At 43.2% G+C, this 16,661-nt stretch overlaps 1 protein-coding gene across 10 annotated transcripts in view; it reads right to left on the bottom strand.

The window, feature by feature from the left end:
• Positions 1-16,661, bottom strand: part of ITPR1 (inositol 1,4,5-trisphosphate receptor type 1) — a 363,343-nt gene that overhangs the window by 158,473 nt on the left and 188,209 nt on the right. For 5 of the 10 annotated variants that reach the window (XM_058437182.1, XM_058437183.1, XM_058437190.1 and 2 more), the window contains 11 exons: positions 16,175-16,426; positions 15,219-15,360; positions 14,321-14,501; positions 12,808-12,995; positions 8,966-9,104; positions 8,235-8,293; positions 6,059-6,220; positions 5,812-5,982; positions 5,268-5,333; positions 4,408-4,545; positions 1,004-1,129 (listed from right to left, as the gene is read on the bottom strand). In XM_058437182.1, coding sequence (XP_058293165.1) covers positions 1,004-1,129; positions 4,408-4,545; positions 5,268-5,333; positions 5,812-5,982; positions 6,059-6,220; positions 8,235-8,293; positions 8,966-9,104; positions 12,808-12,995; positions 14,321-14,501; positions 15,219-15,360; positions 16,175-16,426 — 1,624 coding nt within the window. The remainder of the gene's footprint in view (positions 1-1,003; positions 1,130-4,407; positions 4,546-5,267; positions 5,334-5,811; positions 5,983-6,058; positions 6,221-8,234; positions 8,294-8,965; positions 9,105-12,807; positions 12,996-14,320; positions 14,502-15,218; positions 15,361-16,174; positions 16,427-16,661) is intronic. The other 5 variants (XM_058437184.1, XM_058437185.1, XM_058437191.1 and 2 more) reach the window with 1 other exon arrangement.

Genomic DNA, 16,661 nt, shown 5'->3' with positions numbered 1-16,661 from the left:
CAGGTTGAGTATCTCTTATCCAAAACGCTTGGGAGCACAACGCTTTCACATTTTGGATTTGGGAATATTTGCATTATAGTCTCCGGGCTGAGCATCCTAAATCCAAACATCTAAAATCTGAAATGCTCCAATGAGTGTTTCCTTCAAGTATCATACTGGCACTCAAAAGTTTTGAATTTTGGAGCATTTCAGATTTCAGATTTTCACATCTGGGATTCTCAACTTATATTATCCTACAATCCAGCAATCCTTTTTCTGGGAAGTATTAGCAGTACTACTGAGTAAGTGAGTGTGCGCATGCACAAAGATGTCCTTTGCCGTATTGTTTACAAAGCTAAAAATCAGACATTGCCTAACTGACCATTAATACGAGAATTTTTTTAAAGTTACAGCCATTCTACGGAATGTCATTTAGCCATCAAAAGAATGATAAAAATTTATATCCCTCTGATTTGCAAAGGCAGCCATAATGTGTTAAGTGAAAAAAGCAGAACACAAGACAATGTGTAGAGTGTGGCATCATTTTTCTTTACAAAACCTACAATACATTTAATATACTTTTAGAGATACATTTAACGAACTAAGATGTATTATAGATACATTTGATATGGAAATATCATATATGTATATATAACCACAGCAAACTTTATGCATGACCTCAGGAGGATGAGGCAGGAGAGAGATTTAGCACTTCTGTATTGCTGAAGTTTGATACAATGAAGGACTTGACTAGGAAAATATAGACACGTATCTTACTTTATCCATCTCACTTTCCTCCTTTTCCCCTCCCCAACTTCTGCCATCCCATCCCCAAAAGATGAGTATTTATGTCCTCCTGATAAGTGATGAAAATATTCCCCTTTGGAATGAATGCTGCATTGTAACAAGCCCCAGAAGCCACAACAGCCAAAGAACAAGCTGTTCCTCCTCCCTCTTCCCTGCCCTCCTCCCTCTTCCCTGCCCTCCTCCCTCTACAGATTTGCAGACTGGCCTTAAGTCTTACCCCTGGGTTGAGAAACAGGTTTATGTGTTTATGTAGCAAAGCTTGATTCTGCTGGTTGCCTGCGCAGAAATTCTGCAAAAATTCATGAGCCAGCCTCATTATCTCTTGCATCTTGGTATCTTCGGCCTGTGTGGGAGGAGACAGATGAGAGCACTGATTGCTGGGCCAGAAGACCAGCTTCTCCTATACCCAACACCTCCTGCTAACGTGGGAGTCAGAAGGTGTTTGCTGGGGACCTGTTGTGGGTAAATATTGAGGGGCTGCACTGCTGACGCTGAAAAGAAGCCAGTAACTTGTCTGTGCTCATTGATGAAAGTGAAGATCTGATTTGGGTGGGAGGGAGCACTGCAGAGTGAAGGCTAATAGAAGGCATCCACGAGTCCATTATCTAGCAAGGACTGAAACTTCTGAACCCCCTACTTCTAAAGACAGGGACGGGCTGGGCACAGGGGCTCATACCTGTAATCCCACCCCTTTGGGTGGATCACTTGAGGGCTGAAGTTTGAGAACAGCCTGGCCAACAGAGTAAGACCCCTATCTCTAACAAAAAATAAAAATAATAAAAATTTTAAAAATAAACAAAAACAGGGACTGACAACAGAACATGCTGACTTCCTAACCGATGCTGAGTGGTCATTTTCCCTCGTGGGTCACCTTTTTAGGTTGTCCAATCTATTAGACATTAACTTTTGCCATCAGCTCACATGGCAAAGTGGACATCTCCTTAGATTATACATTAGAGCAACTGTGCCTGCCATAACTCCTTTATCATCTCTAGTACAATTTTTAACCTTAGACTTAGTTTTCCCATCGGCAAAATGGGGATAATACCCTCCCTGGCATTTCACATGGTTGGATTATGTGATTCATACATTAATAGCATAAACTCAGTATTTTAGAGTTAAATACTCCGTAACAGGCCAATTCTATAAAACCCATGGCCATTTTGCCCAATTCTAAACAAGCAAACATTTAAGAGCGTAAAAACAGAACAAGAATTTCTAAACTGAAAATCATCCTTCATATTCTTAGAGCCCACAATAGTGTTCATAAGTCTTCACAGCCTCATTTCAGAGGCAAGAGAGGATAGCAGGTAGGAATGCAGGTCCCCAAACCTGACTGTGTTCCTCTTATCCCAGACCTCCAACTTCCTGGCTGTGTGACCTGGAGCACATTTCTTAGCCTCTCAGTGTTGCTGTTTACTCCTCCGTGAAAAGGAGATAACAAAAGTGCACACTTCATGTGATTGTTACGAAGATTAAATGAGAAAAGTCACATGAAGTGCTTAGACAGTGATTACTCTGTAAATGCTAGCTATTGGTTCCGGGCGAGACTGAGGTCAGCAAACTTTTTCTTAAAGGGCAATGCAGCACATACTTTGGGCTTTGTGGGTAGAGAGGGAATATCAAGGACATTATGTAGGTACTTATGTGACTATTTTAAAATGTAATAACCATTCTTAGCTGATATGCTGTTCAAAACAGGTGGTGGATCAGATTCAGGGCATGCCTGTAGTTTGCTAACCCCTGGTCTAGAAAAATAACTCTGTGACAAAACAGAGTCGCAGGAGGAAGGCGAGCTCCCAGCTTTGACAATCAAACCAAAACAGAGGAGAATTTACAAGGACATTAATAGCAAGTCCCAGGACAACAGAACGGGGATTACATTTGTCCCTTATTAACAGGAGGAGTGCTGAACCTTCTAGCTCTAAGAAATCAGAGGGTTTGGGACAGACAGCCACTGCAGGTTGACAGCAGTAACCTTAAATAGTTCCACACGCCTCCAGTCCTTCTGTATAAAAGGAATCTGCTGGTGCACAAGCTAAGTGAAGAACCTTTGTGGTGTGAAGTGGATTTTTCCAAGGCAAGCAAGCCCCAAAGACATCAAGTCACAATAGATTACCTGTGGGGGATTCCTCTACCGTTCTTTGGAAGTCTGTGCCCATCCAAAAGCAAACAAAAGCGTGCACATGCACACACACAGATATACACACACATGATATTCTGCCTTTGAGTCACCAATTCCAACCACATCTGGTTACCTGTAGATTAAGCCTGCTCTATGAAGGCATAACTCTCATTAGGGAAACTGATGATATTATGAGACAACACTATGGTCAGCAAATGATCCCCTCACATTCCTTACACACAAGGAAGTAGATCAGCTTGTTGGTTCTAGTCTAAATGACAGGCAAAGTTTCGATGATACGCAGACCTGTATCAACTACAAGTTAGCTACGTATTATACCTATGACAGGGATTAAGCTTGGACTTTATTTATAGCTACTGAAAGGCCTCACCTGCCCGATTCATATGGTCCCCATGACTGAGGAGGAGGATCCTTTTGCAGGAAATTTCCTGGAGTAGAAGGCGACAGGCATAGGGAAGGCAGCAGGCCCCAGACCCACAGTAAAGTGGAGCCAGCTTCACTCTACATAGCTGTGCCATCCATGCAACTTACTGAACCTCTCCAGCTGCAGCTCTCTCATCTAAAATGGGGCTAAAGATAGCACCACCCATCTCATCCATGTGTCTTGAGGATGGCATGAGCTAATAACGTGTATAAAGGCCTCAGCATAGCGCCTGGCACCCTGCAAGCACCTAGAAATGAGCCTTCATCAAGTGACTCTTCTCTAGCAAATCAGTATCTCTAGCAGTTAATAGTCAACTCAAGAGACCTGAGTCTGAGCCCTTCACCTCTAAACCTCCCCAAGCCTCAGTCTCCTCATCTGTCAAGTAGGCGCAACACAAATACCCCAGAGTGGGTCTTGTAGGCTTGAATGAATGATTTCATAAGTGTCTTGTCAGCCTACATGCATGCAAAACACTGTCAGCCTGCTCCTGCCTCCCTAAATCAAATACATATCAATGACAAACGCTAATGGGAAAAATTAGAGGCAAAGTACAACTTCCAGCAATAGAAAAGAAGACCTAGATCAAAGCATCACCTGATAAATCCAAATACTTAAGCAGATGTCAGCATCTTAGTGAGGACCTCAAAAGCAGGCACATCCCATGTTCCCACATGCACTTAATAGCTGGTGATGCTTAAATTGCTTGAGTCACATTGCAAATGAAATTGAAACACACCAACCCATGGGTAGATACAGCTCTAAGCTCCGACACAGACCTAGGTGTCTCTATCCAATGTGGCTTGGGAGTATGGAGAATAAATGGACTCTCTTTCTTTACATAAACTTAAAACGGGATGAGGATTATTCACGGGTGATTTTACTTTATTTTTCAGATGCTCTGTTTCATATAAATACCTGAAATTGCTTTGTAGTCACAATAGTCACACTGGATGCATTTCTTCACTAACAATATCCAGATGTGAAGGGTTTGGGGGAACCCAGATATCCGCCCCATCCTGAGAGCAGCTGCTGTGCATGAGGCCCCGCTCACCTTCTCGTAGGGAATCTGCAGCAGCTCCAGCACCACGGCATGTGCACCCATGTTCCGGAGCAGACGCTGTTGCTGCTTCCTGCTCTTTCTCACTGAGGCACTCTCTTGAACACAGAGTTTGCTAAGCCGAATCAAAATCTAGTAGAAAGAAAGAAATCAGTCTCAGAAAACTAGGAACTATAGCTGGAAAAAGATTGCAGAGGGTGGTGGTGGGCAGGGAGGCAAAGGGGATTATAATGCATTAAAAACCTAAAATGAAATTCCTTCAGTATGTGGCATTTCTGTTGATTCCATCAAGTCAAATCCATAAGACTAAGGGCACGTCTTCCAGAATACGCAGGGAATTATGGCTTCAACAACGAGTGAGACAGTTTCAGAGACATCGCTTAAAATGGAATGACCTGGCATCATCGCCAAGACCCTGGGAAGATTTTGTTCTGGGGTAAAACACACAAAGCTGCCAGCCTCCCAACTTTGAAACAGCGTATGCAAAGGCTTCTAAAGAACTACAGCTCTCAGTGCGGACACTGTGTGCCAGACACTTAGATGACTCCCTGACAGTTTTCTCAATTAGTCCTTCCTTCAATTGTAAAGCTTCAGAAATATGTGGTGCCTATAAAAGGTTGCACCTATAAAAGGTGAGGAAGCTGAGGACACAAATAATAAGTAGAAGAGCTGGGTGTGGAGCCCAGATCTGATGCCAAAACCCATGAGCTTAACCTCTGAGCTCTACTTTCTCCCTGTTAAACCACATGAAGAAAAAAGCTCAAATGTGTGTACCTTCAATTTGACTATCACAAACTAAAGCTCCTTAGAGAATTCATAAAGAAGGGAAAAATGGTGGTGAGGGAGGAGCTTACCTCTTTGACAACTCTGTAGTTGTAGCTGCTGGTGCTTTCATGCTTTTGTGACTTGTTATTTCCCTCCTAGAAACCAAAGTGAACACAAGTGTGATCTGTACAACCCTTGGGCTACTGTCAGTTTGTTACAGTTAGCATCGATCTTTATGAAAGAAAGGGAGTTCTATACTATTTTCCAATAGTCATGCTGGGCTTATGCCCCAGTCATCTACCTACTTGCTATGGGTTTCCCTGGGAGAGGATAGTGGGCTGGGCCATGGCTAGAGAACAGGTCGATTCCCAAGTGGGTCTGTAAGGGAAACTTGGTGCTAATTCACTCAACATCAAAGTCTCTTCTACACGGTCCAGGGCTGCACAGGAGACATAGCTAAACTTTGATTCGTAGCTTATTTCTTAGGCAAACAGCTGTGATCTTAGTGACTTCACAAGCAGATCTCTTGAAAATAAATCCTACCACATTTATACCTAAAACCAGAAGAGGATGCTCACTAGTTTCGAGAAGCCCATCCATCTACTTTGGCAGTGTAACTTGTGTTTCACTCACCTCCGTTTTCTTATGTTCATTTTCTCCAGATGCACCATCCATGGTCTCATCGGGGCCCTGCCCTTTGTACACCCAAAGCTCTGACTTTTCCACGATGGACCTCAGTTGATCCAAGTCTTGTTTGATCTGTTTGTAGTTGTCCACATCTTGGCTGGTAACCAGCAGTTGAACCTTAATGAACGCAATCCGTTAGGTGCACACAACAGCTTCTTGGACAGACAATACACACGTGCGTGACCTGAGCTACCTGTTTGAAGGCCTGGAGCACCTCCTGCCTCTGGCTGAAGTGACGAAAGAGGAGCTGCAGGGCCCCTGACACCAGGGGTGGGTAGTCATGCATCGTCAGGTGGAGCAAGACACGCAGAAAGGTTCTGCCGCCGTGATCATCCAAGTCCAGTGGGGTGTTCTCCTCACTAAAGGAGCACAAGGTGGGGGAAAGGCCAAATGAATCACAAATGCCTCCTCTCATGCACCTGGGGCCCAGATGCACCTAATCTAGTGACATTTCTAGCACTATGATCTCCAGACACGCAATTTCACTTTTCATTAGCTCCTTTAACAATACAGCCTTGCTTCATCTTCAACTATATTGTGAGGTGAGGGAACAAGTAAGATGTCATATTAAAAGTTAAGTCAAATTTTAAGCCAAAGTCACTTCCCTCCCAAAGTAACAAGACTAGCAATAGATTCTCTACATAGGGTGTTCTTCTGCTGGGCTTCATCTGTGGTCTGGGAACTGCAAGAGGATGTGTTTCTCCTAAGTTATTAGTTTATGTATTTAGTTTTTAAAGATGAGGTCTTGCTATGTTGCCCAAGCTGAATTCAAACTCCTATGCTCAAATGATCGTCCTGCCTTAGCATGCTGAGTAGCTGGGACTATAGGTATGCACCACCATGCCTGACTATATTTAAATATTAATAAGCATATCCTAGATCAAAGGGCAGACTACTCCATAACTGAGCACTGCCAGTCAATTATTGGGTCTGCACCTATATTGGGTTTAGAGTCAAATGAATGACAAATGGTGGAACCTTCATGGTTGCTGGCTAGTAAGAAAAGCACAGAGAGGACTTATAAATACTGTATTCATGCTATGTATTCCAAAAAGGTGTGAAGCTTTCAATGCTGTTCAATACGAGGAAAATGGTGGGAGAGCTGAGTGATCACACAGCACATGGAACCTGTATTATGCTAAACTCACAATACCTTGTTTAAGTTTCAGAAAAACATCTTCCATCACAGTACATAGTACATAATGTTGCTAATTCAAATTTCACAGGTTTTATATTAAGCACTGAGGTAGACTATTAACACTGGTGGGCCCCAACAGAGTATTCAAACCCTTATGTAGTCCCCTCCCAATGAGGGGACATGGACAATGAGCTTGGCCATGAGATTTGCTTGAACAATAAGATATTAGGAGATGCAATGCAAGCAGAGGCCCAGTTAGCACTTGCATACTGTTGGCTTGCCCTCTTAGAATATTTGCTCTTTGAGTCAGCCACCATGTTGTAAAGAAGCCCAAGCTATCCACATGGACAGAGAGAGAAAGAAGTCCTGGCCTTGCAGGCATCTCTGCTATAGCACCAGAAATGTGACTAATGCAACTTGGAGGTGCCAGCCCCAGTTGCCACCTCGCTACAGTATGACAGACCCAACAGTGACCACCAGCAGAAGAACTATCCTGCTTAATCAAGCCACAGGGCTGTGAGAGGTATTAATAAAATCATGGTTGTTTGAATCCTTAAGTTTTTTGGAGTAATATGTTATAAAGCAATAATCAAACCAAGTGTGCTAATTATAAGAACTACGTGCATATGATGTTTATACCAAATTTTACACTTGGAGGTATAAGAGTTCCATAATTATAATGTCTTAAGTCAAAATTGACCAGTGCAGTTTTTAAAGGGGTTTGTACATTAATATTAGGAACCATGAAAGAATAGATTTTGCTTTCTTTGTTGCATAGCCTATAAGGAGCTCAGGGATAAAACTGCAGCCCAGCAGCAGCAGCAGGATATGATCTTACTAACTTCACTCTGTTTTGAGCCCATCTCTCTTTCTATTCTTTCTTTTGATTGCATTTCCTCACTATGTAAAAATAATCTTGTAATGTAGGTATTTTGAGAAATCTCCCTAAATCCTTTCTGTCCTAGGTGGGACACACACACACACACACACACACACACACACACTCTCTCTCTCTCTCTCTCTCTCTCTCACTCTCTCTCTCTCTCCTCCCAATCAAGCCAACCAAGTTAACTCTGACTTGAGTACTAACAGCTCCAAAGATAGCACCAAAACAACCTAAGCCCAGAGACTAAATATTTACTAACATAATAAAGGGAAGGCCTCTGAGAGCACTGGAAGAGCAGCCTTCCCAATTGCAGAACCACCTACAAAACAGTAACTGAAAATATACTTTCCTTCCTCCAAAGATGCCTTCTGCTTGTTCTTCAATGTGTTCAAAGTCAAGGGCACCTGAAAAGTTAGAACATACCACTTCAGATGCAGGAAGGTCTGCAAACATGCTGCTGGTGAACTCATCCATAAGTTTTGCAGGGTAAAGCTGTTGAGTTAACCCCAAATCTCCCAGAACATTATATTGCAAAGCTATGCAGAGTGACTAACCCAGATGACATTACCCACATATTCCACATTCCTGCCCCTTCCTCCCTCACTGCATGGTCCCCTGGTAAAGGACAGCGACGATCTCACTCATGGAAGCTTGGGCTTGGTAGATGGGATTATTTCTACTCCTACCCTCTCCCTTCACCACTAGTTCCTGGGCAGGGAAAAACTTTCGACATGAGTAAAAGCTGCTAGTGGACAAGAAGTCTCCTGGAGACTTTTTTGTTATTGTTTTTATTTTGGTATTTTTGCGGGGGAGGTGGGTAACCACAATGCTGGAAACCTCAACTGTTTTATGACTAAGACACTCCTAGATGGAAGGAAACAAGATCCAACCCAGAGGGAATCTGGGCTCTATCAATTATTCCCTTGCTCAAAAGGAGTAAGTGCCAGGATGACGCCCTGGCACAACAATCCTCAAAACCATTTTTACCCTTTTTCTAGAAGATACTGTTTGCTCTCCCCATTTTCCTTAGAGCCAGGTCCCATTCTGTGGCTGAAATTCCATTCTGAATCACTAACCTGGTACATTACTTGGCCCTTCTTGGCTGCTGTTTCCGGAGGATGTTTCTGAAGTCTGGGAATTGCTTTCATCAAACTCTCGCTTAAATATACACAGAAGGCAGGAGATCCTATAATCCAACCTCACATTCAAAATAAACTAAAGATTCAAGTGGAAATGGAAACAGATTGGTTACATTAACATACCACCTTGACTCTGCCAAGCCACTACACACTGGCGGGGCCTGGTATCAGCTGCATCAATTACCTTAAGCACTAAGTGAGCCAAGTATTTGGCTTAGATTTCAACAGTCATTTTAACAACAGCAGACTTCCATGGGGCATATGAAGTCTGCCCATAGCACCTCAGCCTCTAGTGTAAACTCCAGCATCCTGGCAATTAATTTAACAACTGGAACACTAAATCACTCACTCCTGGCTCCATGAATGGAGTCTATAAAACAAGACTCCATTTCAGTAAGTATTGAATGCCAACTCTGGGCCTAACACTGAGAAGAGTGAAGTTGCCTGCTTTGGATTTAAGAGAATTAACAACAAAAATTTGTTTTTACTATGGAAAATTAGCTTGGTTCCTATTTCCTGTTTCTGGTTGTTTCCCCTGGTTTGGGTACAAACCCTTGGACACCCTCTTCTTTTGCCTCCTGTGTTCCCTCACCCTCTATTCCAACACAGGGTCACTTTTCCCAGGATTGCTGCCAGAACCAAAAAGAAAGATTGAGCAGTTGACATCATGTAGGGATCTCACTCACATTCTTCCTTCCATTCTCCCCTTGTCTCTGCTTAGCCCTCCCAGCAACTTTTCCCAGTCCAAGGGCCATCACCTCTTCTAGAGGGAGATAGATCTCTGGCCTGCCTCCATGCACTCAGTGTATGTGTCCTACTGACTGTTGGACATCCCATTTGCTATCTTCCCAGGGCCTCAAATTCAGTGTTGTACAAAAGTAACCGTGATGATTAATTTTATATGCCAACTTGACTGGGTTCAAGGACACCTAGACAGCTTGTACAACTTTATTTCCGGGTACATCTATGAGGGGGTTTCCAGAATGGACTGGCATTTGAATCAGTGAGCGGAGTAAAGAAGATCCACTCTCACCCAGTGTGAGTGGGCACCATCCAATCCACGGAGGGCCTGGATGGAGCAAACAGGTGGAGGAAGACCAAATCCACCTGTTCTGGAGCTGGGACACTCATCTTCTCCTGCCCATCAGAGCTCCAGGTTCTCGGGCCTTTGGCCCCTGGTTCTCAGCCTTGGGACTCAGGCTGAATCACAACACTGGCTTTCCCGGGACACAGCTTGCTGGGGCAGACGGGGGGACTTCTCGGCCTCCATAACTGCGTGAGGCCAATTCCCATAATAAACCCTCTCTTATCTATATGTATCCTATTGGCTCTGTTTCTCTGGAGAGCCCTAACACACTAACACTGTCAGTCTTGCCTTCATCTACTTTCTGCCTGGGTTTCCTCAACCTCAGTCAGTTTCCTGATCATCAGTGCCTCCTTCCTGGACACACATCGAATCAGAGACTAAGTCCTGGTGGTTCTCCATCTATCGCTTCTCAAAGAGTTCTCCCCTACTGCTGTTTCTCCCTGCTCAAGGCTTCATTATCTCCTGCCTGTTCCATTTACAGAACCAAATTTACCAAATCAGCCTCCTAACCACCTGTTCTTATGTTAACCTCCTGCTTGAAGACTTTCAAAGGCTCAAGAGAGAATAAGCCTCAGCACTTTAGACACTCAAAGCTCTGTGGAGTGTGGCTTGGTCCTCCTTTCCAACCTCACTTCTGACAACTTCCCCTCAGCACACTGTGTCCCTGCTCAGGGAGAACTGCCCACTGACCTGCGTCCCATGGTACTCAGCTTCAGGCTGCTCCATCCACCTGACAATGGGCCCTTGTTTCTCCATGTACAAGGCCCATCCACCTTAAAGGTTCAGATGAAACCCTACCCCCTCCATCAACCCTTCTCTGATCTTTACCACGTGGAGTCACATGACCCCCACCCCAGGACCCCGTCTCAGGAGAACTTTCTGGTGGTTTTATTTCACATCCACACAGCTTCATCATACCTTATTCTCCCATCAGACTGTAAACCCCTTGTGGATGGAGCCCCTGTTCAAATCATTTTTGCATTCCTCACAGTGCACGTGGTAGGGAGTCAATAAGTACCCATGGAAAGAATGACTCAATCGACCAATCCTTCTTAGGTCACCACACCACAGTGAGTGGCCCTCAAGATGTGACCAAGTTTTGCACAGTGTCGTTTCTGATAAACGTCCAAGACACCACTTTGGATCACATGGGCCATGGCCTGCAAATTTTGCATGTATATTTTACCTTGACAAAAAAAATTGAAAATAAAATTTATCAAAAAATAAAGTTTTAAAAAAGGAACCTTTCTCTACTGTTGGTCAGGCATAAATTCAATAAGGTTTCTCCTTTACTTAAGTGGTCTTTATTGTCCTAATTACATGACTTTGAGACAACCCATTAATGCTTTCAAAGCACTGGTAAAAGGTGATTTCAGACTAAAAAATAAAACCCCCAGATCTTAAACATTTATAAATTTCTACTACATCTGTTGGGGTTGAGATCAGGCAGCACGGGATAAAAAAAGAAGGTGCTAGCATGATTCTTTCCATTAAGGAGCAGATGATTTTGTTGATGAATAAAAGTTACCTACATGGCACAGAAAGAAGGAAGCGCAGGTTGTCGGGTGAGGTTCAAAGCTGTAGAGAGGCTTGGGAGGGTTTCATGCCTACAACCAAGGCTTTCCTATATACTAGATTCCACCCCCGCTTGCCTACAGAAGGACTTTGCTCTTACAATTATTCTCTCCCCAAACAGCAACAAGTTCTCCCTGTATACATGATCATTCCTATTCACCATACAAGCTTGTTATAATCTACCCACTTAAAAAATATTACAACAAAAACAAACCTTGTTACCAACAATCGCTCTCTGCCCATATCCCCACTTCTCTGTGCATCTTTACAGGCAATCTGTCCAAGGAGTTATATGTATTTACTCCCCAACTTGATCTTTTCCCATTCCCTCTTGAACCCCACCTGTTCCCAAATGTGCCCTCCTCACGATGGGATCTTTGCATTTGCTGTTCCCTCTGCCTCAGATACCCTTTCCCAAGATATCTGCATGGCTATCTCCTCACTTCATTCAGGTGTGTAATCACGTCACCATACTGGAGAGGCCTTCTCTGATAACCTCATCAAACATAATATTCCTGGCCCCCTGTCCTCAGTGTCTTCAAACCATCCTGACCCTCCTTTACTTTTTAACATCTCTTAGCACTTATTCTTACTACATGCCCATGCCCTCTATCAAAATGTAAGTTCTAGAGAAGCAGGAATTTCATCTATTTTTTTCATTGCTGGACCCCCCCGTGCTTAAGGGGACTTGGCACAGAGTTGGTCTCAATAAATATTTTTTGATTGAATGAAAAAGGGAAGAAGGGAGGAAGGCTTTGCAACAGTGATGGAACCCTGAACCTGGTTATGATCAATAAGCAGAGAGGCAGCTACATGGAGACACACAGGTAAGTGAATTCTAGGCAGAGGGTTGGCATGCAGGCCAATGATCATGGAAAGCTAAGATAACAATGGCAAGTCTTGACATGGCTGGAGGGACAAGGCCATGTTGGGAGGGTAGGAGACAGCAGTAAGGGGATTAAGAGGAGCCAGCTCATAAAGGACACAGAGCGATGAGCTAAGAATTTGCCCCCATTTTCTTCCCAGAAAGCCTTGGGCTCCATCAGAACAGAGGGACTGGATCTGAATGGTGCCCCTGTGACACACCCTCCCTGCCCCAGCTCCAGCTCTTGGATACCTGGAGTATCTCAATGATCTTCAGCTTGGTGTCCATGACCATGATGTCCTCCTTCTCAGGCTCTGCCTGCTTCACATTGCCTTCAGGGGCAGCAGCCATGGGAGTCATGGGCAAAAAGCCTCCTCCCCGGAGCACCACCTGGGTCATCAGCTCTCCCACGCCATGAATAGATCTCATTACGTTACTGCCTAGGAAAGGCCAGGACAGACCACGGTCACAATGTCTCTAGAGAATGCTCAGGGGTATCTGTCAAGGCGTAGGGGCTCTTTGAGACAAATTATTTAATATATCCCTATTCCAACATCTCAGGACCCTGGAAACCTGGAAAGGTAAATGCACATCAAAAATCTGGGCTTCTGAGAGCAATAGAAAGATCATGGGCTTCAAAATCTCCAGAGGGGCATTTCTGTGCACTAACTTACCCATCAAATTTTATTTTTAAAAATTTTCTTTAGAGACAGGATCTTACTCTATCACCTAGGCTGGAGTGCCGTGACACAATGATGGTTCCCTGCAGCCTCAAACTTCTGGGCTCAAGCAATCTTCCTGCCTCAACATCTCAAGTAGCTAGGACTACAGGCATGCATCACCACACCCAGCTAATTTTTTTTTTTTTTTTTTTGGTAGAGATAGGCTCTCTCTATATTGCCCAGACTGGTCTCGAACTCCTGGCCTCAAGCAATGCTCCTGCTTCAGCCTCCCAAAATGCTAGTATTACAGGTATGAATCACCATGCCCTGCCCAAATTTTATTGATCATCAACTATGTGCTTGTTATGAGCACAGAACTAGGTATATAAAATTAACAAAGCAGAAATCCTGATGCTACTTGACCTTAGGTGCACCATATTACCTCTAAGGCTCAGTCTCCTCATCTACAAAACGGAAATAAAGGAGCTCAACAAAAGAACTAAATGGTATAATGCAACATGACTTAGCACAAGACCTAGCAAATAAAAATAAGTCAATGTATTTTTTTCTGTTCTAGCTGCAGAAGAACAGTTAACAACAATTGATACATATACCAATATCTGCCTACTCTGACCCCAAAACAAGGAAGAAATAAACATGCAAAGGCAGATTGTCCAACTCAAAAAGTGGAAATAGCTACCAAGATAGAAGCCTGGATTTTCTTACATCCTAAACAAATATTATGATCAAAGGCCTCACGAATGTCAAGAACAATGATAGGACATGTATTTGTTATATAAACATTCAAAGGGTTAAGTAACTTTCAAATTGTTCAATAAAATATACACATGACTCACACATAAATACAAATGAAAGAGCAAAATGTGAATAATTGTTGACTCAAAGTCATGGGTGCATGGGACTCCATCGTACTGTTCTTTCAGCTTTTCTTTACACAGTATTTGAAAATGTTCACGATGAAAAGTTGGGAAGGAATGAACAAAGAAAGGACGACGTGGCATCACACGTAGGGTATGACATGAGCATAACAGGAAAGGCTGGGAGGGCATCTCTCAGATGTATGGGCACCCTCAGATACTCACTCTTCAGCTTCTCCACATCATTGTTACCTTTATTCTCTTCTCCTTTCGCCATCTTGCTAATGGGGAAGATTGTCGTCACATGCACACAGTCCAATATGGCCAGAAGGATCTTAGTTAATCGTAGAAGGTCAGAGAAGTTGTAGAAACCAAAGTATATGAGATTCCTAGCTAAATTTACAACCTATTGTATTAAAATAAAAGAAGATGGTATTACATAAACTGCATCCCTTTCAATTCCATTTGATGTTGACCAGTTTAGAAATGACAGACTTGGACCTTCCTTATGGTAAGAGAAGGCATGTATTTTCCTTGTACTTTCTGATAAGATTTAATTTTGTTTCATAAGGAGGAAAAATAAGAAATGGAAAGCTACTGATCTGCTCTAATGACTAATTAAAAAAAAAAAGACCTCATCATTTTCTCTACACAGCTTCCCGAGGATAATATTAACACCAGGCAAGCAGAGTTATTCCCAACAAGGACACAGATAATAACACTGTGCAATCCTCAGATACAGCTCTTAAAAGGCAAAAGCAGTCTCAGAAATGTTGTTAACTCAGAAGTAACAAGGATTTATGTTCTGCAAACGATTAATCTATGGCAGATCGCAAGCACAGTGTTTCTCTCTTGTCAGTTTTAATACAAAGTGATGTTCTATCATTTTATGTGGTTCAAGTCACCTTGTATATTTCTTTTAAGAACATAACTACTATTAAGCCATGTGACTGATACCCATTTTATTTTATCCTGGAACAAAACCAAGCTGAATTCCTTTCCATTACAAAACCAGAGCATCATGACCAAAATCATGACCTACTCAAATATATTCTATTTGCCCCACAGAAAAATGACCACTGAGAGGCAGATAATACACATAGATCATTTCATCATGAGTTACCTCAAACGTAAGCTTATTTTTCTCCTTATCAGAGAAAGGGAACCTCTGACAAACCACATCTCTTAAATACTCCTCCACAAACTCCATGGTCTGAGCAAATCTCTCCTTAATTTCATCTTTGGAAGCTCCACTACTATCATAGCTGAAAAGAAAGGAGAAAGAAAGGAAACAAAATTTCAAGTTATTCCAAGAGAGGTCTTCCTGGGTCACTCAGCTTCAAAAGTCAACGTCCCCTAACACTTGGTATCCCTTGACCCTACTTTATTTTTTCCCTCCTTAGCACATATCACCAACTATATATTTGAGTCGTTTATCTTCCCTATTGTCTGTCTTCCACCAACTAGCACAGAGATTGCTTTCTAGTTTGTTCACTGATATATTTCTTGAGCTTGGCACATAGTACACACTTAAATATTTGTAGAATGAAAGAGGAGATAAATGAGATATAAAAAATATAATCGGGGCCGGGCGCGGTAGCTCACGCCTGTAATCCCAGCACTTTGGGAGGCCGAGGAGGGTGGCTCACAAGGTCAGGAGATCGATACCATCCTAGCTAACATGGTGAAACCCCGTCTCTACTAAAAATACAAAAAATTAGCCGGGCGTGGTGGCGGGCATCTGTAGTCCCAGCTACCCGGGAGGCTGAGGAAGGAGAATGGCGTAAACCAGGGAGGCAGAGCTTGTAGTGAGCAGAGATTGTGCCACTGCACTCCAGCCTGGGCAACAGAGTGAGACTCCATCTCAAAAAAAAAAAAAAAAAAAAAAAACCAAAAACATAATCATGCCATCTTTTACATTCTTGAGGAAAAAAATATTTGCCATCCACTTAATTTTATTTTAAGCTTAAAGAAAAAACCAACACTTCATCTTTCTTCTAAGATTTAATGAGACCATATGGGGCTATCTACTGCCACGGAGAATAAATGTAAAGCAAGGTTTTCAGGTGCCAGGCTCACTCGTCAATGGCAATCTCCGAGGGAATCTCCGACCAAAGGCGGGCATATTTCACGGGGGTGACTTGTTCCTGGGGATCTCGGTCCACGTGCATGTGAAGCATGAGGCGGCAGAAGGACGCCCTGAGGTCATAGGGCAGGTTCTCGTCAGACATGCAGCGGAGAATGAGATCGACATCCAGCTGGCCTGAGATTTCGTTGATGGCCAGGTATTGGCGGTCCAGACACATCCTCGCAAAGAGGTTCAGCTGATATCTAGAAGAAGGAACAAGGGCACACAGCTCACGCTCCAGAAATCATTCAGGATGAATGCAGGGTCAACTGGGCAGCCCTGACTGTCATGGGAGTAACATTTGGCCAACTAAACTCATACATCAACACCCCTAAACTGCTCTTGTACACCAGGATTTTGGCTTTGGTACCAAGCAGATAAAAGAACTGTTCAAGCTGTGCAGTAGAGTGTGGGTTGACAGCCAACAGGAACACATGT

The sequence above is a fragment of the Hylobates moloch genome, unplaced genomic scaffold, assembly GCF_009828535.3.
Source record: "Hylobates moloch isolate HMO894 unplaced genomic scaffold, HMol_V3 SCAFFOLD_4, whole genome shotgun sequence".
NCBI classification, from domain to species: Eukaryota; Metazoa; Chordata; class Mammalia; order Primates; family Hylobatidae; genus Hylobates; species Hylobates moloch.
This window is presented reverse-complemented; position numbering and strand designations above follow the sequence as displayed.